Below are 27,248 nucleotides of genomic sequence, written 5' to 3' on the forward strand. Positions count from 1 at the left end.
TTTTTTGCATTTTCCTTAATGAGACTGTAAACTCCTGAGCCCAGGGGCCTGCCTTTGTGCATTCACAATGCAACCTGTGGATATATTTCAGTGTTGGTATGTACCTGCATCCATTTTTCTTACAGACTTTAATTTCCTCATCTAACTAGATTTTAAACTCTTTGAGAAAGGAAGTATCTACCATGAATTTGTATAATGCCTTACACAATAAGGCCTCACTTTCAGGTGCTGGGGCTAACTACCACTGCAGTAATAATTAATCCATGCCCAGAAGCGAATAGGCATGTGTTTGATTTCCAACTGATGGGAAGAAAAAAATGGGCTAAGAATAAAGAAGTTAATATTTAAGTAAACAGAGGAAATGAAACACTGTTTCATATTTAGTTATTCCTTACAGCAAATTTGTTGTTTGAGTTGACAGCTGAATAAAAAAATTTGGAAAGAGAAGGAACTAGCAGATTCCTGGAATTAATAAAAATCAAGACAACTTCAAAACAATATTCTCCTTCTTTCATAAATGGAGAGAGAAAACCTTCAAAATTATAGTCTTCACTTCTGAAAACAAATACTGTCTGTACAATTGGTTTCATAGTGGATGGGTACTATTTTTTGGTACAAGCACGTAGAGATAAGCTTAACTGTTTGTCACAAAGCAGTATTTTCAGTGGACACTGGAAATGCATGTTTCTAATTTATTCAAGGCTGAGCCTGATGGCTGACACTCTTTCACAGTTACTGTCACTTTTAGGTCTCCTGTCCAAAGGAAGTGAGAGGAGCTGTCTGCTAAGACAGCCCCCCATCAAGTAGGTTGAATTGCAACTACTACACTCTTGCTTCAAAACAAGAAGGAAATAAGGAAGAACTGTGATGCAGAGGCAGTCTGTCGTGGTTTAGCCCCGGCTGGCAACTAAGCACCACGCAGCTGCCCGTGTGCTCCCTTCTGGCAGGACAGGGGAGAGAACTGGAAGAGTAAAAGCGGGGAAACTTGTGGGTTGAGATGAAAACAGTTTAACAGGACACACAAAAAAAGGAAGATACAATAATAATAATAAATACAAGTGATGAACAGCACAATTTCTTATCACTCAAAGTCAATGCTACACAAGACCCCCTGCTGCCCAGCCTCCCAGCCCACAGGTGCAAGCAGAACAAGACACGGAATTCCTTCACCACTGCCGATCGGCAGGCAGGTGTTCGGCCATCTCCAGGAACGCAGGGCTCCATCACATGTAACAGTTACTTGGGAAGACAAATGCTATCACCCCAAATGTTGCTGTGCAAGACCCCCAGCTACCACACAAGACCCTCCAGCTGCCATGCCAGGCCCCCAGTTTCAACACTTCTCAACCCATCCTCCAGCTGTAAATTGGATATGACATCATATAGTACAGAAAATCACTTTGGTCAGTTGGGGTCAGCTGCCCTGGCTGTGCCCCCTCCCAGCTTCTTGGGCACCCCTCACCTCGTTGGCGGGGCAGTATGAGAAGCTGAAAAGTCCTGGACTACCTGGCAGCAACTAACACATCACTGTGTTATTAACTTTATTCTTATCCTAAATCCAAACCACAGCACTACACCAGCTGTCAGAAAGAAAATTAACTCTATCCCTGCCAAAACCAAGACACAGTTGCAACTGCTTTTTGGTGTTTCTCCCAAGGTCATGTACAACTACACATCATAAAATTAAAATCAGCTTGAGCTAAAAAAAGCACCATTTTGTCTAGACTAAATTCCCTACTCCATTACATAAGTAGAAGACCATAAACAATTATTCCCAATGACACCAGTATATTAAGATCAGGGTCTAGCTTTATGTCATTGTTTCTCCTGCAAATGAGAGAAGTATAGCTTAGCTAATGGCAGAATTTGAATATTCAATGCTTGTAAATATCTCCAAAGAGCATGACATGCTACACAGATGACCCAAATTACTTGAAATATCTCTCATTTCAGTGATTAAGAATCTGGCTGGCCTTTCACAGCCAGATTCTTTCAAATAAAATATTTGGCAGTGTTACCGCTCTCAAGTTTTCCCAGTTCTGTCCTTTACCACTTGTTCCCATACCTGCATGTCACTGTGCTCTTACCTGAATTGTGACGTTGCTGTAAAATGCCTGACGGTTTGTTTTTATTTTTAAACTCCTATTATTTGCTTGGATTACGAAGATATCCAACTTACATAGCACAATTTGCAAAATATTTACAAGGAAAAAAAGAGAACAAAATGTAACCACCAAAACCAGGTTATTAACCTAGACTGACAACTGCCATAGTACGAGGCTGTAGTATTACAAGTTCTTCACTCTCTTCCCCTTAATCTTCCCTATGTACAGATTATCAGCTTCCATTTTTCTCATTTACCATAGGACGTATCTTTCACTGAATCCACTGAGTATATCTGTTACATGTTTATATCATCATCTCATGTAATTTATGTTGGCCTTCCAGTATTGGCATAATCTTCTACTTCTATGTATAAATAATTTCATTCTCATTCCTAATGTTGTCCTTCTGCCACCTCTATTTCTTCTACTGCATTACATGATGTCATTCAGCTACAATGGACTAAGTTACCAAGGACGTGGAACCATTTGGATATGATAAAGTATAAAAATGTACTTTATTAAATAATCCCTACATGCATGTACTCCAACAAATCTCTAGACCTTATTATTGTTTATAGTAAGGTAATGAAATTAGCTGTTTTTCCACATGTCTGTTATCCAAATACTATTGTTTGGGGTTTTTTTCCTGTTTTCCTCTAGCATCTGAATTCTTCTGCTTTTATTAAGTCAGTCAGTCCTGATAGACTATTCTCACACATGATCCGCTATCAATGGCCCAAGCTGAGGGTAGCAATTTGCTAAAATGCATAGTTTTTTTAAAAAAGTCTTCTCAGAAGTTTAATAGATCGATACTGAGGACTGGTAGCCTGAAGAGAAGGAATTTTCCCACTGCTTGGGTGTGAGTCATCATGACACACCTTTGCTACAAGTAATTTAGTGCTCCAGTCTTCGTCATTTTCAAATTTAGTCAACTAAACTGGTAACAAGAACAGGAAATTAAGTTTTAGGTTTCAAAGTTTAAAAGCATTTGGACATTGAACTGAACAGTACAGCATCTTTTATTCCAATTATTTTTCTTATTTGACTGGAAGCTTTTAGTGAAGATATTATGTATCATTAAATGTACTGCAACAAATAGAGAGTACAAGGAATTAGACTTCTACTGTCATGGTGGAAACATTCACTTCAGTTTCAAAAACCTGAGGAGAAAGTCAAAACGTCAGACCAAAGAATAGTCCACAGACAGAACATCATTTCAGAAGACATCATGTGGCATTGGAAACTGCTGATTTCAATACCAATATCACATGGAGAAGGGGAAAAAACATTGTGAGCTTGAGAAGCCCTGCAGAAGACCAAACTTATATATTAACTCTACACCCAGCACAGACATGCATTTTGAATTATGAAGTTATAGAACACTACCGCAATAATTTATGCTTTTGTTATTTTAACACAGCAACAGTGTTAGAGCTGGACAGGGAAAGAACAAATGTCTAAGAGGAGATCATGGAATGGTTTGGGTTGGAAGGGACCTCTAGTATCACCTAATTCCAACCCCCCTGCCATGGGCAGGGACACCCTCCACTAGACCAGGTTGCCCAAAGCCCCATCCAACCTGGCCTTGAACACTTCCAGGGAGGGGGCATCCACAGCTTCTCTGGGCAACCTGATCCTGTGTCTCACCACCCTCACAGTAAAGAATTTCTTCCTAACATCTAATCTAAATGACCCCTCCTTCAACTTAATGCCATTATGCCTTGTCCTATCCCTACATGCCCTTGTAAACAGCTCTTTAAACCACAGAGTCCTTCCTGGCAACTGGGGATGCCCAGTTACAGACCAGTAACAGGAATCACATTTGTACTGTGTTCTAATTGTATATTACAATTACTCTACCATGCTGTGACTGTTCACCAAGTCCTGCTTAGATTTGGGCTAACACACAGCTCGCACTAAGGCCTGGTATATCCTGGGAGTAATGCCATTAAGTCAAGGCATCATGTAGGCAGGACATGATGGATAGAAGGGCAGCTGTTATCACCTGCAGCTTGCTGTCTCCTGCAGCCATAATCCTTGTACATTGATTGTCTGGCAGTTCCTTCAGAATCTACTAACTTACAGAAATAGTATAGAACAAACTTCCAAGCTGCAAGGTATAAATATCTCAGCTTACCAACAGCAGTCAGATTGCTAAGGCTTTTGTGCCTCCTGCTGTGATGCAGGGAAGGCCCGCACTGTGATGGAGGAGGAAGGATGAGCAGTCTCTCTGTCAGTTAGGCAACTATTTTGCTCAGAGAAGTGTGAGCTACAAGTTGCAAGTTATGAACTAGAGAACTTTTCAGTTAGAAAGCTCAGGAATTAAGGGAAGAATTAGTGAATTTGCATGTTAGACTAGCCTGTACAAAGGGGATTGAGCCCTTACTTGATGTGTTCATTTTCTTTCCTATAGAGCTCAGAAAATAAAATTTAATTTACAGAGTATGCTGACCTGTAAATTTGAGAGATCCAAACAGACCGTGACATGTGCTTGCATCACAATTTCAGTGTATTGCTCTATCACTCTGCTAAACCAAGATCCCATGTAACAGCAAATATCTTCAGACAAGTAATTTGGTATTAGAAGAATACAGCCTTCTTGTGTGCAATATCTAAAGGAACCTGGCCAGAGAGTATTGGACTCTTGACATTAGCCACAGAATGTTCTTTGGCTGTGGAAATCACCTTTAGTTGAAACTATCAGACTGCAATTTTGGTACGTCAACCTGACACAACAGATGAGGATGTTTTATTCCCCCAATCAAAATATTTTGTATCATAATTTTTTAAACCCCAAGCAACTGCTCTCATTCTAGGAGTTGCAGGAATACCTCTTACTATAGTGGATTTTTTTTTTTTTTTACAATGCTTCACTATTCAAGAATAACTGCCATAGTACAAAACACCAACAGTTTCTATTGATCTGATTTCTTATGCAACTTGGTACAATTCCCATACAGGACATTATTACACCAAATGAAGTTAATAACCTTCAGTATGTAAAAATAAAAATGCAAAGGCTACAGTTGGAACTTTTCTGTTTAAAGAAGTTTTTCTATCATCATTCACATTCTAATTCTAGATCTACTTCCATTACAGAATATTCTGTCTCTACAAATCTCCATTCTCATGCTTTTAATGAACCCAAAATAATGCCTTCTACATTTCCTATGGCAGTCTAATATTCAGAAGAACAACCACCCTAATTCTGCATGGGGAGAAGTTACAGATATGATGTCCTTAAGGACTAAGATTCTCTGTTAGTTTATAAAAATGATAAAACATTTCTTCTTATGGCACACTAGAAAGAGAGGTATTGGCTTGGGTGTCTGAATGTACCTAAACTCCACTGCACAGACTCATTGTGGAACGATACAGAGCATAACCAATACTACCACCCTCACCTAAATCATATTCCTTATTTTAAGAACCTGTTTCTAGCTGACTTATTATACTATATTAACATAAGGTAACTAAATGATAATTGTCAGCTTACTAAGACTGCTTTATATTCCAGTGAAAACAACATACAATTTAAGAACATTTATTTTTATTCATGGTTCTTTTTCTAACATGAAATAAACAGCTTTCAGTGTCTGCATTGCCCTTTGCAATCGCACTAGTAAATTTCTGCTAGCAGAGTTATTCAGGTCTGATCAGCATGGCCAAGAGTTTTTGCATACATTAGCCACGAACAACATTTACTCCAAAACAATTAGCACCAGGTTTACACAGCACTTCAGGGCTGCTTAGTCTCTAGTAGTAAAATTATATACATATTTTGCACCCCATTCTCCTCTAAATAGTAGAGAGGAACCCATCCTGAAGGATCACAAAAAGAAGAATGAAGAGAAAACTGTAGGTAAATATTTTTATCATGAAATAGCATGATAAAGAATAGAAGTTAAAGTAAGTTCTTCCTGATTAAGCTAAACTCCCTAGTAAAGAAATAATGCAGGTATGATTGCTTACTCTTTCTTCTGAAGCAAAATTAACAGAGCTTCCTCAATCTAAATGCTAGTGACAAAAGCAAACAACATACAACTGTAAATACAAGTGTTACTAATCCATCACAAGGCACTAAGTTTATACAGTCCTAAATACCAAGCAATAAAGTAAAACTGGAATAGAGTGACTGAACTACAGGAGCAAGAATGACATTCATGTAGTGATATGATTAGTCAGTACACAAAGCTCTAAGGTAACTCTCACCTCCAAATAATCATATTTTAACTACTCATTTATCATGGCAGCACAGGTATGAACAAAAACAGTTGTGACCGGTCAAATTTTGATGAAGTACACCGTAAGTAAGGGCACCCCTTTCTGCAATATTACACGAACCACTTTAAACATCTGCATCACAAAACACAGAGAACTGTATGCACATCAGTACCATGTCTGAAAGCAATGTCAGAGAGAGAACCCTTCAGTGAATATGCCTTCCTAGATATCTTGTTGTGCAAAATGTAAATACTATATATGAGCTATGTATATTTTTCAAACCGAAGCTATGAGACAACTTAAGTCAAAAAAGTTATATCACTGTTCTTGTAAGCTCAACACATAGCTTTGCACATACTACCTGGAGTCTTATGGTGAGTGGCATCATCTGTTACACTTGAAAACCTGCCACCTGCTCTCCGTTCTGAAGGAGGTTCTGACCACTTCGAGACACCCTGTTCAAACTTCGGAGTCACTACAGCATAACGAAGCAGCTCTTCATATTCATCCTGTCACAAAGTGATAAGGAATAATTATAAAACTACAATTACTTTTTAGAAAAGTAGTTACATGTGGGAAGGAGTGGAAATGTTTTTCAATATTTTTGAGAGTTTTTTTTAGATTATTATTATTATTATGGTGAAAACAAACAGGATTTTCCTCAAAGTTGCAAAAGCAAGCTGTTTTCCTACCGTGATTATAATAATTTATCTTTCTCTTGTTTCATGTTCACGTTCATTCCAATTACAACTAGATGCACTGTAATAGTTACACAGACTTTACTAGAAGCCAGAATTGGATACCATAATAGGCACCTTAAACAAAAAACATGAACTAAAAAAAAAATTCCAGATCATGTAAGCTATTAATCACCTGATATTATTTCTGAGCATTACTACCACTGCAAAGAAAAACATGTATTTTTATAGCCACGACAAAGACGCTACTGAACACAGTCACATTTCACATTCCGTAACATTACAATATCTTTGGTGGGAGTTCTAAAGCCAATCATCAAAACACATTTGATTATCCAGTATTTTCTTTAGATTATATATAATTATTCTCAATTTATATTATGTATTTTTAAAATTACAGAGGTATAGGGAATATGTATATATAACTAATATAAAAGCTTCCCTGTTAAAAAAGTTGTAAACCAATCGAACTTACATGTGGCATTATACTATGTATAAAAGTAAGCCAATTAACATTTTTTTGAAATCTCCTAGTTTAACAGATTTTCAGAATGACAGAGTTCAATGTGAAACTGTGAACAATCTGTATTATAGCTTAAACATGCAATCCAGTAATTAATTTTAAAAGTTCCAGTACCAGTTAAATGCTGAAACCAAAGCCACTAATTAATCATTTGGAAAAAAACACCAGTTGGAAAGTACTAAACCAGGCCACTAGCAATCATTTTTTCTTCACTTAATACTATCGTACTAATTCTGTTTACTATCCTAATGAGGTCAAGCCTCAGAAACCAATTGTGAATTGAAAAATTATTTTCCTCTTCAAGCTGGGGAAAGTTAGAGTGGAAAAAATCAGTTGAAGTTACCAATTACATGTAATACGTTTTTGAATCTACCACCTGAAAAGGATAATATTTTAAAACTTTCAGTGTAATCCTTACATATATGTAAGTTTCAACTAATTAGAGAACATTTCAAGAAGGTAAATTTTGTATATTTTAGCTGAATTCTAGTTTTGTTTCAAATTTCCATTTTCCATTTTCTGGCCTATCATGTTAAAATTAAAAGGCTAAATAAATGTATGTGAAGCTATATAATCACAAACAAATACATAGCGTATCTTTTAGATAAGCAAAAGGAAGTATTACATTCCACGTAAAAGGTATAGTTAGCTGCAAATCAACAAGTTACCAATTTTTCCATATCCATATCTTTCTAAAGAAATAAGAGTTTAGATTTTATCAGATGTCAGAAGAAGAAAACAGGTATCTTCAGATGAGTTATTCAACCTGGAACTACATGGATCTATACAAAATTCCCTGCAGCAAAATTTCAGCAGAGTAAAAAAGCCAATATATTAGTCTTTATCTTAACTCATCTAAATTCAATGACTGTGTAGAAGACACTAGATCACTTCTCTGTTTTCTTCAAAGAGACCATGTGACCAAATAGCAACTGAAAACTAATTCTTTGCCCCAAACAAGTTAGTTTTTAGTCAGAGCTGATCCAGCATAGCCAAGAGTTTTTGCTTGTACTTTTGTGAGTACCTTATCCATTTCAAGGGGCATAGTAGGTAATATGTCAGGTGCAAGTAGGTGGCTTGAGTCACCCAATTTAATCACTAACACACAGTCTGTCTTACTAGACATCCTGAGCATTCAAAATATACATATCAAGTTATGGCATAAAATTTATCTAGTCTTTCAAGTTCTAACACTGTTATTAAAACCCAAAGAATCCACTAAGTGCAAGAATACACTCTCTTATGCACCAACAGGAAGTGTCAATAGACAGCATCCAGTGAAAAATCTGGAAATAAAGGCTTATAAATTACAGTATTACAACACTACTGGAATGAAGTTGAAAGAAAATATGACAAAAACGTATAGTATCTCAGTTGTAACCAGAAACTTAGACACACACTTAAAAAAACATTCTGGAAAGTGCAACAAGAATATGTAAGACAGAGAAATGGAAACATTGACTGATTAAGTGTACACTCTGTCGGTCTTAAATAATCTTCCATAATAAGGACGCTGCAACTGGAATGCAATATTGATCAATAAATCTCAAATAAAAACATAATAAAATCAAATTAACAATATTCCTTTGGTTTACTTATTATCTTTGCTCTGCTTTAAACAAAACTTTCAAGCTGTATTGTCAACTACAAAAATTCTGTTAGAGCATGAAACTGCAGGAATATAACTCTAAGGCCTGATGGTCAGAGACCTTTAATCATTTAATGCTTACTAGCTTGGTTTTGTAGAAGTAAATAATTAGTGTTGCAACAAGCAAAGGGCACAAGAGCATTCAGAGCTTTGGGTTTTTCCCTCCTTCTTAAAGCATTATAAAAATCTATAGATGCTGCATAGTATTTGTGCTTAGGATTGCAGTCAAGGTTACTAAACAACATGAAAAGAATGGATTGAATGGAGTCAATAAGTCAACTGTAAAAAGTCTTGCATAAGTCAACTGTAAGTAAACGTAAATTCTCTAAGAGCCATTGGATTCTTTTTATTAAGAAAAGGTAATAATCTGGCCTCTATTTGAAAGCATGAAATTATTAAAAAGGCCTAAACAAAACAAAACAAGGCCCTTCAAAATTATCTAAAAGGAGTATTTTCCCATCAAGATTCCTGTTGCTTAACTGTGATCCTAGTGTTCTTTTCCAACAGTAATAGACTCCTATGTGGAGCAGCTGAGGGCTCTGGGTTTGTCTAGTTTGGAGAAAAGGAGGCTGAGGGGTGACCACGTTGCTCTCTAGAGCTTCCTGAGGAGGGGAAGTGGAGAGGGAGGTGCTGAGCTCTTCTCCCTGTGATCCAGTGACCAGACGTGTGGGAATGGTTCAAAGCTGTGTCAGGGGTGATGATGGTTGATGATGGTTAGATGATGCTGGTAGGTCCCTTCCAACTGGAACTATTCTATTCTAAATGTGTTCTCAGTTGCAAGGCAGTCATTAATTAATATTAGTTTACTTTATTATTCTCTACAAGGTGGCCTTAGAACCTCCTTGGTAATCAATTGGATCATAAAAGAGAATTCTGGTGTTTAAAAATCTGTTACACAAACGCCTTCATCCTGTTTTCTAACTACAAAAAGCATTGGAAACAGAGATTAATTACTATTGCTGAACAAAGATTAAGAAAACTTATCCATAAGATACGACCAAAAATAGAGAAGCATACGAACTGCAGAAATGAATTGCCCGTAAACAGGTAGTTTGAAAAGGACAAAGACAATTCACATGAAGAACCCACCCTTAATTTAACAATTCATCTGCTATACATGCCCATTCCACCAGGTGACAAAAACAGAGATGCTTTTGTACAGGGTATCTATATTGGATAGCATTCAATCACAGGGGAAGAAAACCCCCACCCACTACTCAAATAGGAATAACCAATTACTAAAGGATGAAAATTTGCCACTTTCAGAAGAATAGGACAAAAGACTTTATCCAGTATCTTTGCATCCTCTCAAAAGAATGCCGAGCACCGAAAAGGAAAAAAACCCCACCATTATAATCCCAGCATAGCTTGGCATATTTAATGCAGGGAAAAAAAAAGCATTTCCTTTCTGAGATTAATCTGGCCACAATCCTACTCCAAGGGAAATAAAACCATTAACAAAAAAATAAATCAGTTGTTACACCATCATGTAAGAAGCCTAGCACATACTTACAGTTCAAGCCTAGCACATACTTACAGTGTCAAATTTATGCTTCTTGATAAGACATAACACACATAAAAAATAACACCAGGAAAAAAAAAACTGTACAGAAAACTGTACTATTTCACTTGTCATTGATCAACCTCTTAAGTTTAGATTAAGAATTTTCACATAAATTGAAATTTCTGGTGAAATGCACAAAAGGAAATCTAAGTGAAGCTATTTTAATCTCAGATTTGTCTAATTTGCTTTTTTTCACTAACATTTTTATTTTACTGTACATGTGAAACATAAGAAAGATGCAAGTTTTGCTAGATTTCCTCATAATTATCCTTTGCCAAATAAAATGCCATGACAGTGAACCAAATGAGGTTGCCTCTTTCCTACCTGAAGATCTGAAGAAACAGAACTGCCCCGAACAGAGTCTTTTGGCAAAACTGGACTTGTGTTTTTCTCCTCATCTGATGACATTCTGCACAAAGACAGTCTATAAAACAGTAAAAGCTCAACTTCATTTTTCAGTTCCAACATGTTCACTGCATGTTCACCAACATTTTTCCTAGAAACAGAGACTTTACTGTAGAAACTACATTAACACCCAATTGGTGGGCTAAACTGATCATATAGTCTCATTATATAATGCTAGGCAAGATCTGCCTGATTGAAACTACACTCAAAAACATGAAAACACTTCCACTGACTTTAAAAGAAAACAAAGGAAGACCCAAAAGCAACAATATAGAAGTCTTCGCTTATTTTACATTGACTGAATAAGTTTAATACCTAATGCTTCTTGATGCACAATGTAAAATTTTACATTATTGCTAACTAAAATACACTGCTGGAAGAAAAAAAAGAGAAACAGATATATCAAGAATAACATAAGTCTTTATTTACAAATACATTCCTGTGTGCATCCCTGCTTCTTATTCATGCTGTATTGTTTTGGAGCTTATCATCTTATTTCAATACAAAATTGGTATAGAGTGACACAGGAATGACTGAGCTACACTGCTATTCTTTTCCCTTGAACTACCTTTACCACAGCCCAATCTCAGATGATGCCCTGAACACTCCAGTTCAATACCCTGAAGTCTTCACTTAGTGGTCAACATCATTGTCGCTCTACTTTTTTGAGTCTTCTTGCCTTACAGGCCCAGAAAGACAAACAGATGTGGGAGGACAAGTAATGCCTTAGGTTCAGGTAATGTCAATCATTCCAGCAATTTCTAAGTAAGACAGTGAGGTATTCTTTGAACATTTGGGAAGCAGGCAATGTTGTAGAACTGACAAGAAACTTGAAGACCTTCTGAAAGATATGTGTATCTTGTCTACTGCGGCCTTGAATAAGCCCTTCAGTGAAGAACTGAAGCTCTTGTGATAAAACTTCATAGGATATGGGGAAAAAGAACTCTAAAGGATATGGGGGGAGAATGAAGGAATTACAGAATGAGTGGGAACTTAGTATTAAGCAAGATGAATTTGTTAATGAAGGAATAGCAGAGTTATATAGTTGCCTGATGCACATGAAAAACAATCATTAGATATGTTGAGCAGGGAGCTGCCAGCAGAGAGTAAGGACAGGAAGAAGACCACCATAACCAGAGGAACTGACTGCTTGTACAATGTAGCGAACCACCTTGCAAGAAAAATTTATTTTTAGAGACACCTTAACAACTGTCATTTATAATATTTTCAATTGTTTTTTTGAACAGACGCGTTTTCTGACAGAAATGTTATTTTTAAATTGCTAGTTGCACTGTCATTAAATTGGCAGGAATATCACAATCTTTTTTCAAAATGTCAAAAAAATGCAATAATCTCATAGCTCTCTATATAAGAATACAGATGGAAATTAATTGCCTTTTTGTTCTTTGAGTTATTCTAGATGCTGATTCTGCCTGCACCACAAAAGTTCTCTGCCACAGGTATCTGCACCTTTCAGAATGGGAATTTAGTTTCTGTGCTGAAGATGGATGTTTTAAAGATGGTATAAAGACAATTTTAAATGCTGAGATTTCCTATAGCCGAAGGTTCAAAAGACATGATTAACGTCTCTCTACTTCCTGCTGAGCCCTAACATACCAACCATGTTTTTTAAGTACAAAATATGAAGTCTTTGGGACGTTTACTACTTTTTTGCTGTATACCGGTGTGTAGATGAAAGAAGAAATAACAGATAGATGAGAGAAGAAATACTAGCTTCCTCCTCTCTTCCATTTTCATTGTCTCCTGCTCTGATAATTTTCTTCTTTCCTCTCTTCCACAAATTATTCCCTATTCCTTCCTTTGAGTTTGGCCTCTCTACCTAATCAAATAACTTTATGCTAGCACTTTCCCCTTCCTTTAAGTGATAAATTCTTTTAATAGCCAAAAAATACTTCAGTAACCTTAAAAAGTCAGCTTAAACTCCATATGCCTTCCTACTCTTATAGTTTCTCAAATTGTAGGTCCTGAGTACCTTAACAGTCCTGGAGGTATTCAAACGCATGTTTGCATGTGTGTGGGGGCATTAGGGAGGATCACAAAGGACCAGCTATCTAGCACTTAGAGCAATTAAAGGTATATTTGCAGCCAAAAATTACAAATACTCTTCTCAGTCCACTTAAAAAGAACTAAACTACCATCAATTCTTCTGAGAAACAGGAGGACAAATGGAGTTTCACATGAACACAGATGAGGCCAAGGAAGTGGAGGAGAGAGGTTTCTTCTGAACAGTTTGTTCAGTAACTCCAGACCACTGTCCTGACTTCTGTTTTCAGGTTTCTGAGATCATGTCCTCAGCATTCAGTCTAGTGTATCTAGTTCTCTGCTTATCACCGAAACTACTCTCAAGTTTGTGGTCTTCCAAAACTCAAAAGGCTCCTTCATCACAAGTGATGGCACCACTCCATTCCAGACCACTCTTCCCTTCAAATCTATAACTGCAGATTACCTGTTTGACATTGTCTTACAAGAGTCACTCACTGTCACCTCAAGCTCAGTATGTTTGCCTCCTCTTCCCATCCCTTTTCTTTATACCCGTAGACTAGCCCCCTACTGTGTTTGTCCATCCAGTTCACACCTGATTGCCTTTACCGACTTGAATGCCACTTTAGATTCCACTAACAGGTTACTACTTAAAGTTCAAGCTTTTCCCACATTTCTATGTTTTGCCTGTCTGTACCTCTAATGTTTGAGTCTAGAGTCTAACCCTGCATTTTGATTATTGCAACATTCCAGTTGTTGAGGGACATTAGTTGTTTAATGTAAATAAGTAGGTTTTAATTAGAATAAATTACTTGGGATTATAATAGAGTGTGATTTCTGCTGTCTGCTTAGCTTTACTTAGCATAAGTGGCTACATTTGGTGAACCCTTTTTAAGATGCAATAGAGGTACTTTTCTCAGTAATTTTCCTAGTTTTCTTAACAGCCAGTACAGAGCTGTGTTCAGTCTTTGAGTATGGGAAAGTATTTTGATATCACACTGATGTCTGCATAGTGCTTTTCCCAAGTCTGGGGCTTTTCAGTTCTCCATGTTCCACCAGCGTGGGCAGGTGCACCAGGAGTCTAAACCAGAAGATAAGGAGGCTTCAACCTTCAGCAGAAACTGCAAATCAACAAGATAAGAGCCTGCCTACTTGGACACAGAAGAAGAATCCAATTAGATGTTAGAAGACACCAGAACAAAAACCACCATTGCACTAAAGGACATGTGGACAGCACGTGAGGGGTGGGTGTATGGGACCCAAGGGTGTAATTGCCCCAGGAGTTCTTTGTTCTAGGTCCTTCTCTTTGGAGGCACCCAGCTCGGGCTGATCCTGCTGCTGCACCTTTCAGTTAAATTAATTATTTTATAAAACCCAACGCCTGAGGCTCTGCTGCAGGAAACCTAGGGTCAAGCCTGAAGAAGGAGGAAGCACACCCAGGAATAAGTGTGTGCGTGACACCATGAATGGTGTGTGAATGCTCAGGCAGCTTCTCCTTTAACATCAGTGAAAATTTCAGTAAACCTAAAATTCTAGAAGTCTGCTTACGTACAGAACAGATTGGATTACTACGATAAATTAAGATAAATACACTTCTTTTAAGTTGATGTTTACAGGCATCATTGCCATGTCATGCTAAGAATAACTTGTCCGCTTTGATCTCAGTGAACAAGCACTAAGTTGAAGAAAATACTCATTAAGTTTCTAAAAGAGAAATAAAGGGATATTAACTAAGACACCACCTCTGTGTCAACAAGTTGATTTGCTAAGCTGCAAATCATTACATGGTGAGAGAAAAGTGAGAGAAGCATCTTCACACTTCCCATGTTCTTCTAATCTTCCCTGAGCATCTGCCAAAACATATGTCTGACTTCATTAAAGAAAGATTCCTGTTAACAACAGTAGTTTTTTCCAAACCGTAAGTGTATGCCTACAATGCTAAGACAGCTACTTTTAGAAACAGATTGCAACTATAAAGATCTCTGGTCTGACTCACCATAGCTGCTCTCATCCTTAATTTTGAATTGCTTGAGCTATGCTCAGGATTTTGTGCTTTTGGGTTTGTTTTTCACTAAAAGTGATGCTTTCCAAATAATTTAATGTTGCATTCAGATCAGAGGACTCACAACTAGGACAGAACTACTTAATCACCCAGTACACACAGGACATATCCCTTCTCCTGTACTCCCTTGCAAAGCAACACTGCTCAAGTCCACGTTTTTAAGCATCTCACTACAGCTTCTCTGCAACTACCCTTGAAGCCTGCAGAGCTGATACTACGGTGGCCACCACTGTCATGTCAACCAGCGACAATAAGGACAAACTGCAGGGCGTCACAAAGACACCTGGGAGGCAGAGCCGGGTAGGCACACGGGTGGACCAGCAGGAAGACGCACAATTCCGTACGTGAACAGGAGATTTTTTTTTTTTTTTTAAAGCCAGACCTTTAAAGGCAACCAATCCAACTACCCGGGGGCAGGGGGTGCCCACAGACCCCCTCAGAGAGCAGGGGGAAGCTCAGGTAGGGGAGGGCTTCGGCTAAGCCGCCGGGCAGGAACACCGGGGTTATGGAGAAGGTACTGTGGAGGTCACGGTCACGGTCACGGTCACTCGGGGCGCGGCGCAGCACCGCCGGCCGCCCCCGCACCCCCCCCCTCTCACCTGCGAGCACCAGCCGCCCCCGGCCGCCGAGCCAGACGGTTTCAAACTATCAGAGCGGAAGAAGAAGCGCTTTTCCGATAGGCTCGGGTGCGCTTACAAAGCATTCTCTGATTGGGCAGTTTGGTGGCAAAGTAGCCAATTAAGAGCTCAGCCGGGGGGGGCGGGCGTAACAGTCCGTCCCATCACCGTCCCCCTTTCGCCTACGGCTGCTACGTCTGCCGCCGGCTCCTGCCTGTCAGCGGCTGCCGCACGCTGATTGGCGGCAGCATTCCCGGGGCTGGTGCGCGGGCCACCGCGGGCCGTTAGCGGGTGCATGAGCGTGAGGGGCGGGGCGGGGCGGTCCTGTGGGGTCGTGAAGGGCGGGCGGAGGCTGGAGGGTGTTGGGTTCGGTCCGGTGGTCCTGCGAAGGCTGTGGTGCCTCCGTGGTCCTGGCCTGCGCCCCTTACTGAGCGCCAAAGCGGCTAATGGCCCTCTCACTGCGGGGGGGGGGGGTGTGTGGGTGGGTGGGTGGGGGGGGTGGGTGGGGGGGGTGGGGGGGTGTGTGTGTGCGCGTGTGCGTGTGCGTGTGTGTGTGTGTGACCGTGCCAGCCTAAAAGCTTGGGCAAGGCAATGGTGGGGGAGCCTGGTATTCTCCACGTTGGAGAGCAGCTGCTGAAGGGCATTCCTGTGGAGAATGAAGATTTTTAAAAAAAACAGGATTCTTAAATGTTTCCATCTATGCTAGTTATGAAGCTAGAACACCTCCTAGAGTATGTGCGTTAAATAATTTTTTGCATTGATGTTACAGAAGGTGCTTTGGGCTTGTGGTTTCCAGCATTTCTCTCCATTCTAGCCTTTCAATAAAACCTTTTTACAGGTTGACATCCCAAAATGGGGTTCTTTACCTGGTGTGCAAAGTGCCACTAACAGAGTCAAGATACTTGCTTTATTACATAATCTGCTCAGAGAGGGGTGGTAATTCCACAAAGCTAGCACCCCAGTTGTAGTCACATTGCATACTTACACAGTTCAGAATGTTAGTTCTGCAATTTGTTAACTCTTTTTCTCACTTTGATTTAAGGATACAGTACCTCTTAAATTCACTACACATGTTCAGTAAGTAGGGATCTTTATCTGGGGAGGGGTTGTATTCAGCACTGGAGGTATGGTTTTCGTATTATAATGAGACAGTTCACTCTAAAGACACCAACTAGAGGAATTTTGCTGACTTTTGACTCCCAAGAATGTACATCTTGTTTCGATAGTTTGTTCCTCTCTTCAAGGTTGCTTTGCTACATCTTATCTAAGTATACTTCATTCTAAAATAAACTGGGTATGTATGTGGTATGTTAGTTACATTAGTTATGTCCTTAAGCAGCTAAACAGTTAATTGTCAGACACACTAAATGATTTCAAGTATTGAATTCGGTTTACCCTGTGGTAGAGCTGTGTGTACCACACCCCATCTGAGGCAAAGCTGCTGGTTCAGCAGTTGGAGCAGTAACTGCTCGGTGTGATCCCTGAGAGAATTGCTTTTATTATTTTTGTCTCAGGCTGTATTAAACATAAATTCAACAGCAAGTTTTAAAGATTTTCTATCAGGCATCAAGGAGTAGAGTCCTTCTGTTTGCAAGCCTTCATTTGTCTTGATACCATCTTACTTGGTTTTTTTGTAATCCAAGCTGTGACACAGAAAATCGTTTCAAAATAATTTACAGCATTGAACTGGTCACAGCTGTATCATCTGGTATACTAGAGCCACAGATATCTGGGTCAAGCTCCATAATATGTGAATATACCTTATATTGCACCGTTTTGTCTGATGACATAAGAAAGATAGCATAGACATAAAATAGCCAAACATCCACAAAATTATAATTTATAATTTGCACTTTATAAACATTTATAGCAATATATGTATCTTGTTCTAGAATCTTCTGCATCTGTGAAACACAGTTAATAAGGAAACCAGCACAAAATTTCACCTCTCTGAGAGGCACTAAGTTCTCCCAAAGTAAGCCTTTTTCCATAGTAAAAAGCCTGCTTCAACATCTGGGGTTTTTTTTGGTTGGGTGGTTGGGGTTTTTTTCTTCAAAAACCCTCTTGGCTATTGCAGCATTCACTTAGTTGCCAATTTTACCTAATGCAAAGCTTCACTTAATGTGGAGTGCTTTTGCTCCCCAAAAGTTCTACTGCTTCCCAGTCTCAGATCTGAGCCATACAGAACATAATCAAACCCAGGACTTCAGTTTCTCTTTTTAGAGTACTTTTCAAACTGTGTAAGATACATTAATACAAAAATGTCCACTTTCTAGGTCATCTCTTAAAAAAAAAAAAAAAAAAAGACCACCACGGCCTCCAGATCAATGAATAGTTTTAAATTATCCCAGGGATGGTTTGGTAAAATTGTTAGGCTGGTAGAAATATGATCTTTGTGCTTTTTTTTTTATTTTTCTTTTTAACAGATTTTTTTTCAGGGATTTCAAGATAAATCTTTTATCATGGCATATATCAAGTATATTTTTTACATTTTCATAGCTTTCTGATTTTTATATATGTTACATAGTTGTCTGTTGTATTTATAATGTGTTCATGTATTTTTGGTGGAAAATTGATTGCCCAAATCATACCTCAAACACAGGCCTGATCACATCCAGGTGGCTGATGTCTGTGTATACATCAACATAAGATATTTCCTTACCCCAGCCATATGCTTTCATGCAGTAAACTAAATTCTTCATTCCTACTTTTCTGAAACCTAATCTTTAATCCCAGTCATAACTTGAATCTATAGTAAGTGACCAAGAACTATCAGAATTAACAGAAAACATTGCCCCTTATCAGCCTCAATTCTCCATTCCAGCCTCAATTCTCCATTCTAGCAATCTACACAGTAACCATCTGTTTACCTGTTCTATTTTTCTTTTCTAAAGACATAATGAAAATTTCAGTTTAGCTTTAGCTAAAGAGAGGTGCTGGCATTGTTAATACTAAATGCTTTAGCAGTTGGCACTTAGAAACATTAGACTTTCCATTAGGCCTAGGAGCTCAAGGAATAGAGCAAATTTCCCATATTTTTCTGTAAATTTGTAACCCTAACTACATCTAGAAGCATTTCTAGGTTATAATAAATAAGATAAGCATCTTCTAAAATTAAATTTAAATAATTCCCAAACCTACTAATACCACTATGACTTCAGCAGTGTAGTCTATTGAAGGTCCTGCAATGAGCCAAACCCTTCAACTCTTGATTACCAAACAATAATCCAACCCCAACCTTAAACCTTGTCTAAGTCTTAACCATATTTGTTCCAAACCCAAATATGATGTATTCGCCCTTGCCTGTGTTAGTTTCCATCTTAGCTAAGTACATATTCAGAACTGAGCAATAAACTGCATTCAGTCATTCCTTTTACAAAACTTGGCCCTAAGCACATCCTTGCTTTTTAGTCTTGGCCATAGCCAAGTTATCAATGTCTGCACCAACCTAAACACAAACAATTGGTTATATTGTCACAAACTGCATTTATTGTCTGAGACCTAGGATGGGACCTTCTGTTGGCAGAAGTGTGATTGGGACTGCTACACATGTGCTTTATTAGACTCTGGTTATTACTGAAAATGGAAAGGGGGTGGGTTCAGTTTTGAATCCAGCAGGGTTTGAAAATCAGTTTCATTCCAGGAGATCCGCAGGAAGGGGATGGAGGCTGTTAATCCATAGAAATGCCTGACTGGCCACTGTTGTAGGTTTTATGGAATTTGTCTAAGAAAAATTTGGAGACATATTTGGAGTTGGGAGTTAGAGAAAGTGGCAACAAAGGACTGTTTTTAACTGCAGTATCTGGTAAGGTCTGCGTGATGTGATGAGCAAAAACTCCAGCCTTGTTAGTGCATATATTAAGTATGTATCCTTTTCAAAGAAAACATGTGAATTGGAATTAGTATTGAAAGATTGAAAATAGTCTGGAGTGTAGTATTTGCTATGTCTGAAAATACATTCTCCTTTTTTTTTTTTTTTCACAGATGCATCAGCATATAGCTTGACAGACACAAGACAGTGTTGATGAGCCTACATGCTGTAGGCCTAGTGAATGTGTTCATATATACTTAAAAGTTTCTCCTAGGGCATCTGAATTTTTCACTCAAGTAATCTTTTCCACATCAGTCAGTCTTTTCCCCATTAGTAACAGAACCTATCATAACTAAAGTTATGAATAGATTTTGCATGAATTGCAAGAAAGTTTTTTCTACCGTAATGACTTATTGGCATGTTAGAAAAAGATTTTCAGTTACATGGAAAAAAGTGCTTCTCTTACAGTGCATTGAGTAACAATACATTCACCTGTTTTTCAAACTTCTAACTTTTTTCCAGTGTGATACCACATATCAAACTGATTTTGTAGGCTTTGGGTGAATGTGAGGAGAATGCTTTCCTCAAGATTATTTAATCTTCCTTTGGCAGATTTATTTTTCCTCAAGCTAGAGAAATACCAGCAACTTCTGCTGTGTCTTTAGTGGGTGAAATAGGAGACCAGCTGATTAAAAGGAAGGTATTTCAATATTGTTCTGTTCCGAATATTGAAAAGAATTGGAGTGGAAGACACCTGAATATTCTTGCTTGCACTCTGTAGTCTCAATTCTGTTCCATGGCTATGTATGACTTCAGTAATTGGCTCTTCCTCTGTAGCACATTATGGTAGTACTGCAGTGACTAGAATATACCGTTTCAGTCAAATAGTCTTCTATGTAAAGTACTTAATAGCAATGCATTGTTTACATTTTTAATAATTAAAAGAATAATTTCTGTTGCCAGCTTCTGAATTGAAAAAAAATATAAGCAGCTTGATAAAATTTTACAATGCTATGGATACTCTGCATAAAAAACCTGAGCATTATAAGTCGTAGGGTCATGGGTATGTTCCTGCTATAAGAAACACTCTTGAACTGGTCCAAAAAAAGATCTGTCAACAATTTTACCAAACAGCACCTGGAATATTTTTGTGGTAATGCTACTTTTCTCCTTTTAAACTGTAGAGAACAGGCGATCAGTTAAATCTCTTCTCATAGGAAATCAAAAGGTCAACATCCCTAGAGATCTTTCAGTGGCAGGGTGCACATGTACAACATATTTGTGATGACATATTCTGCTGCAGGGGCAGTAGAACACCACTGTGCTATAGAGTATTGAATGACCACAAAATGCACAGCATCAGCTTCTTTCAAGACTAGCATTAAGGCTGCCCATAAATCTGCTATTGAAAATCATATCTGAAGAACGAATGCTGGTTTTGATTTTGTAATTGTTCCTCACAGCAGCACATAGGATTTTAAAGAAAGGTAAAACCATATTTCTTTGTAGGAGTCTATAGAAAGCAGTTGGCAGCAATTAAACTGTTTTCTTTGAAAATAAGTAAAAGGTTTTCCAAGCTTAATTATATTAATGATCTGTTCCTAAGGAAAACACAGTCTTTATAAATAATAATTGTGATGTTTAGTGTTGTCTTTAAAAAATCTGCACACTGTACTTGCTTTACCACTTTTAAGAGGTCCTTTGCACAAAGGAATACTAGGCAGGTTATTTGAATGAGGTTTCCATTATAAAGCACAGATCTGTTTGGCAAATGACGTGCAAGAAAAGCTTGAAGTGATTAATGTGAAGCAGACTTTTATCCTTCCTCTAAGAGCAGCCCATTTACATGAGTGATTGTGTAACAGTCGTAACGTTTCAGCATTTCTCCAGCATCTTATGGCAGGATCAATACATTGGCTGTTGACAGCTGTAAACAGGTACATTTACACTCTGGTTTGAATGTTTCCAGCTCCTTTGCCTGTGGCTGTTGCTCCCTGTCTCCCCTTTCTCAGGCAAGTTCTGCAGTCCCTGTACTTGCCTGCTTCGCATCATCGCAGGCTGAAGGACAGTTGCTTTCCTCAGAGCTGATTTCTTTCCAAGACGTGAGTGAGCAGGCAAGGGAGCTGACGACATTGCCGGGATGGGCCACGCGAAGATGTGCCTCTGCAGTGACACAGCCTTTGCTCATACAGGAGTCAGAAAGCATTTTTACATCACCTCTACACCAGGTGGCCACATACCATGCTGCTCTGCTTGTGAACTGGATTTCAATAAACACTTCTAATATGTAGCAGTCTGTAGAATTCAGTCAGTACAGAAAGGAAAAATCAGTTTTAGGTGTTGAATCTTCATTTGTTAATATTCTGTCCACTGCTTATCCCCCTGACCTCCCAGCACTCCTTTATTCAGCTTTAAAGGAGCTTTGCTATTTTAAAGAGCTCTGAAAACTCTCTGACCAGCTTGAGATGTTCTGCAAGAAGTGTTGTGACATTCAGCTCTGGAATAGCTCTCTAGACACATCCCAGGACTCAGTGTGTACTAGGATGAACATACACTAGGCTGAAGCTTGACCTTGCATTGCTTAAGGTGTGTAGAAACACAAAGCTGTATAAAAGCCACCATCTGCTGCCCTGCTGTGCTTGCCAGGATGCGAAAGCGACAAAGGAAACTTTAGTCAGTTTGGTCTTTCTTGCTTAGGTGACAACACAGAATATGACTGAGTGTTTTGGATACCTTTTAGAGCTGTAGAATTTTCTAGAATTTGGGGCTTAGTGGAAACTTTTGCTCTTTTGACAGTCACAAATAAGACTCAATATTGGTGTAAGCAACTGTTCTTGATTACTCCTAGAATCACAAATGTAGTAGCAATATCCTGGCTCTGCCACCCCTTCCTTTTTTTTTGGAAATCAGATTAAGTGTTTCTGGAATTTGTATTGTTATATATTATATTATATTATATTATATTATATTATATTATATTATATTATATTGGCAACCTAGTCTAGTGGAGGGTGTCCCTGCCCATGGCAGGGGGGTTGGAACTAGATGATCTTTGAGGTCGCTTCCAACCCAAACCATTCTATGATTCTATGATTCTATTATATTAATTATATTAATGTTGACGAAGACTCGTGGAATGCCATTAACTGAAAGGAAGAAAGTAATTTAATTAGGTGGTCCAGATGGTGTGAGAGCGTACACCAAAGGTATCTTTTTAAGTTTTAGAGAAGGTTGTTGGCATTCATTTTAAGATGCAAAATACTATATATTATGATAGTTTTTCTTTCACATTTTCTTGCACCTAGTTAATAAAAAAGTTCTCTCTGCTAATAAAGCAATATTCCTAGTCTTTGAAGGACTAGCACCCCCAATGCAGACTGTAATAAAAACTTTGGTTGCTATTAAAATGCTTTTCAAACAAGTGTTCAGAAAGGGTGCGTATCTGTATATATATGTGACATTCAGGCTGAAATGTTTTGTGTGGTGTTCATCCTGCTAACTTAAGGCCTTGTTATTGCAGACATCTTCTTCTGGGCTATTTATTCTGGATTCCCCTTATAGTTGTTTAAGGGACATCTGAGATAGCCTCATCTGAAAAGTATTTTAGTCTTTTATAGTCCTAGCAGAGAAACAATTGCCTGCAGGGTTCACTTATCTCATACATTTTTGAAAGGTCAGATGAATCATACTACAAAAGTGCTTATCTCTGTTGTGACTATAAAGAAAGTCTAGACAACTAGTTCAGATATCTAAATTTTAGACATTTGCATTTGCTCAGATGATTCCTGTCATTTGAATTTAATAGTACTTCAAATGGAACTACAGACTCTCAGAGGATTTGATTATTAAACCCCAGAATTTGTCAATTTGGCACCCAAATGCTGCATGCCTGGCTTAAATATTGATCTGAGTAATTCTAAACCATTTTTGGAGTAAGTAGACACAACTCCCATTACAATAGGTGAGGGGTGAATATAAGGGCCTGACTCCATTCCAGAGCACTGTGTTCATGTAATAAAAACAGTAAAAGCGATGGAAGGAAGGAGTCTTTGTTAAAAGTTTAAATGGCTTATTCTGTGAGATTTGTACAACAAATGTAAAAAGCAAAACATAGCTGTGGTTAAATAAAAGTTTGTGAAGTATTTAAAATGCAAATAACAAGTAAACTGACAAATGAGACAGTTATTACAAAAGACAGCATTATGGAAGAGAATGGGAAGATAGAAGGATATATGGAAGGAATGATACAGACAAGATCAAATCCATGAACGTGAACTGAAATTAAGCGAATAAAAGTGTTTGTGGAAATTTTTGCAGCCTTAAATGAAAGAAGAAGGAGCAGATAGGGCAAGGGGTAATGCCTTTAAACTAAAAGAGGGTGGACTTAGGTTAGATATTAGGAAGAAGTTCTTTACTGTGAGGGTGGTGAGGCACTGGACCAGGTTGCCCAGAGAAGTTGTGGCTGCCCCCTCCCTGGAAGCGTTCAAGATCAGGTTGGATGGGGCTTTGGGCAACCTGGTGTAGTGAAGGGTGTCCCTACCCATGGCAGTGGGATTAGAACTGGGTGATCTTTAAGGTCCCTTCCAACCCAAACCATTCGATGAGAGGGAGGAAGATAAAGGCATTTCTATGTAGATAAGTGACAATATTTTAGCAGAATGTCAAAAGCTTTGCCATTGGGGTGAAGCCAAACAGAATCAGTGACAAGGTGGAATGTAAGCTTGTATGGGACTACTTAACAATGAATTGATTAATCAGCAAGGTCAGAAGCTACCGTTCTGGAAATTCTGCAAGAATAACTAGGTTTTAATTATGAATTTTTGTAGTCCATAAGCTACCACTTTGCAAAGTTTTCTTATTTCAAGGATACTAGCAGTACAGGGTGAAATAAACACTGCCTGGCACTCACAGATCATCTCTGATTATCTTTACAAGAAGACTGAGACAGTGATTAGAGGTTGAGGTGGCAAATGTATCCAAATACATAAAACCACCCCCAGCTTTACCTATAATATGTTGGATTTTGAGCTGCCCATCTTCACTCAGGAACAAGGTCTTCAGTTTACAGCAGATTTCCTAAGAACATGAGCTTCTGGCTTAACAATTGTTATCCCTTCCTCTTAAAAAAGCTACAGTTGAACTGGAAAAAGTTCAAAGAAGGGTAAAAAGGATGATCTGAAGTATGAAGTGACTACAATAGGAAGAACAATTAGGCAAACCAGAGTTCTTCAGTCTAGAGGAAAGACTGTTCGATGGAAATGTAATAGAGGCCTGCAAAACCCCAAGTGGTATGAAGGTGGTGCACTAGGAATTTCTTGTTTATTCTGGCTTCCAATAAAAAAGCTGCGGAGCATCATTTGAAGCTAACAGAAGCCTCATTCAAAGCAAACAAGAAGACTTGGTTCTTCATTTTGTATTGGCATCTGTACTATCTTTTGCAAGAAGCTCCACAAATTCACTCTACAAAGTTTACATGCTTTCAGGAGAAGAGTGGGCAAGTTCATGGAAGCAAAATCCACTAATACTTATTGAATACAAAGACATTGTCTCTGACTGAGGAAGTCCCAATGTTACGTATTTTTGGAGGTTAGGAGATTGTTCAGGAGAAATCCCACTATGTAGCATATTGTTTTCTTTTTACTTTTGGAAACAGGATACTAAGTTTGATGAATCACTAGCCTTTGCTCTGTCCTAGAATTGCAGTTATATTAGAAACAGTGCTGATTTTAAATAATAATGGATTTAATTAATTGTGTTAAAATAGATTTACAACAAAAGTATGTAATTTATATTGAGATATTTTTCAGGTAAATACATGAAATTTATCAGATTTCATTTAAGGTAGAATGAATGCTTTTTATTCTGTGTGTGAATTACAGGTATCCTTACTGTCATTTCTGGAGCACACTTAAAAAAAGTTTAACATTTTCAAATATATGAGTTCTGTAGCAAAACCAGTGAAGACAATAAATAGGAGAATAAATAGTGAAGGGAAATGTTACCTTTAAATCTGCTGTTTTCTAGTTTTCTTCCTCAAACATATATATTTTGCTTCTCTTTTCAGTTTAGTTCACTAGGTTTATTTAATTTGCTATCTCCCATTTGCTTTAGATGAGCAGTAAGTGTAGTTACGCCAAAATGAAAACATTCACTTCCTATTTTCCATTTTATCAGTGTGTTCCTTTTCTATTTATGGGAGAGCATATCTACTCAGTAATACCAAATCTGTGGTAAGTGCTACAGTCGTTCACGTTTTCCTGCTTCTCTTCTTCAGGGCTGTGGATTATATACTTTCTAGTGTGTTTTGTGAATACAGATGGCTCTTACATTTGCGGGAAAGAACAGCACACTGATAAGAAATTTAACCTGGAAGAAGAAAGCAAAAGGAAACAAACAACTATTTGCTTTGATAGTGTCATGGCAATGTATGGCAGACTTGAGAGATAAAAGGCACCTCTTCAATGTAATTTTTATTTTAACAGATTTTAGAACTTAGAATTTTGAACAGCCTTAAAGGTATTAAGTTTCTCTACCATCAAGCTGATACTCAGTAAAGCCTATTGTGATACTGCCATGTGGGGATTTCTTTTTGCATTACTTGGAAACATAACACCCATCTGTAGGTAGACATTAAAGTTCTCCCAGCTTTCTTTTTTGTTACATAATCAGTGCTCAAAGTTATGTTGAAAAAGAGTTTTTCAGCAGGCAACCTGCAAAAAAATAGAATATCAAGAGTCTTTGTCAAAGTGTGCATAGTCATCAGTGACTGAAAGATTGTAGTAGGAAGCAGACCTTTAAAGAATGCCTAGAATGGATGAGCTCTTGTGGTAAGTTAAGTCTTACTGTGTTGAAATAGAGAAATTAGTTCCAGTAAGTATCTGACCAGTACAGTATTGGTATGTGCTAGTGCCAGTCTATTTTTGGGTTGTAAGTTGACTTTGATGGATGGTAGCTAGGGGCAGGAGGAAAAAGGGGAGAAGCGGATGCAGCAGAGGACTTGAAAATCTTAAAAATTATAACTCTTTTAATCTGGACAAAGACAGAAGCCAATGCAAAAGAAACCAAACAACCTCTCCAGAAAGAATGGAAGAGAAGAAAAGGAAAAGAGAAAAGAGAAAAAAAAAGAGAAAAGAGAAAGGAAAAAAGAAAAGAGAAAAAAGAGAAAAGAGAAAGGAAAAGAGAAAAGAGAAAAAAGACAAAGGAAAAGAGAAAAGAGAAAGGAAAAGAGAAAAAAGAAAAGAGAAAGGAAAAGAGAAAAGAAAAGAGAAAGAAAAAAGAGGAAAAGAGAAAAAAGAGAAAAGAAAGGAAAAAAGAGAAGAAAATAGAAAAGAGAAAAGAAAATAGAAAAGAGGAAAAGAGAAAAAATAGAAAAGAGATAGGAAAAGACAAAAGAGAAAGGAAAAAAGTGAAAAAAGCAAAAAGAAGAGAAAAAAGAAGAAAAGAGAAGAAAAGAAAAAAGAAAACAAGAAAAAAGAAAAAAAGAAAAGAGAAAAATGAGGAGGTGCTCCATGCCGATTTAGAAGACATTGTAAACTTTTGGGATGAGAGTCTCCTTGCATAAATTTAGTTATACAACTTGGAATTACATCT

At 38.0% G+C, this 27,248-nt stretch overlaps 1 protein-coding gene and 1 long non-coding RNA gene across 2 annotated transcripts in view; one reads left to right on the forward strand and one right to left on the reverse strand.

The window, feature by feature from the left end:
• Positions 1 to 15,933, reverse strand: part of POC5 (POC5 centriolar protein) — a 30,244-nt gene extending 14,311 nt beyond the window's left edge. The window contains 3 exon segments of the mRNA XM_075741189.1: positions 6,691 to 6,838; positions 15,830 to 15,915; positions 15,918 to 15,933. Of these exon segments, the coding sequence (XP_075597304.1) occupies positions 6,691 to 6,838; positions 15,830 to 15,915; positions 15,918 to 15,933 (250 nt within the window).
• Positions 15,934 to 17,244: 1,311 nt separating this feature from the next.
• LOC142599448 (uncharacterized) lies at positions 17,245 to 22,663 on the forward strand. Its single transcript, XR_012833005.1, has 3 exons — positions 17,245 to 17,822; positions 18,286 to 18,323; positions 19,832 to 22,663. It is a non-coding gene; the product is annotated as an uncharacterized LOC142599448 (long non-coding RNA).
• The last annotated feature ends 4,585 nt before the right edge of the window (positions 22,664 to 27,248 follow it).

This window comes from Balearica regulorum, chromosome Z (genome assembly GCF_011004875.1).
Source record: "Balearica regulorum gibbericeps isolate bBalReg1 chromosome Z, bBalReg1.pri, whole genome shotgun sequence".
In the NCBI taxonomy this organism is placed as follows: Eukaryota; Metazoa; Chordata; class Aves; order Gruiformes; family Gruidae; genus Balearica; species Balearica regulorum.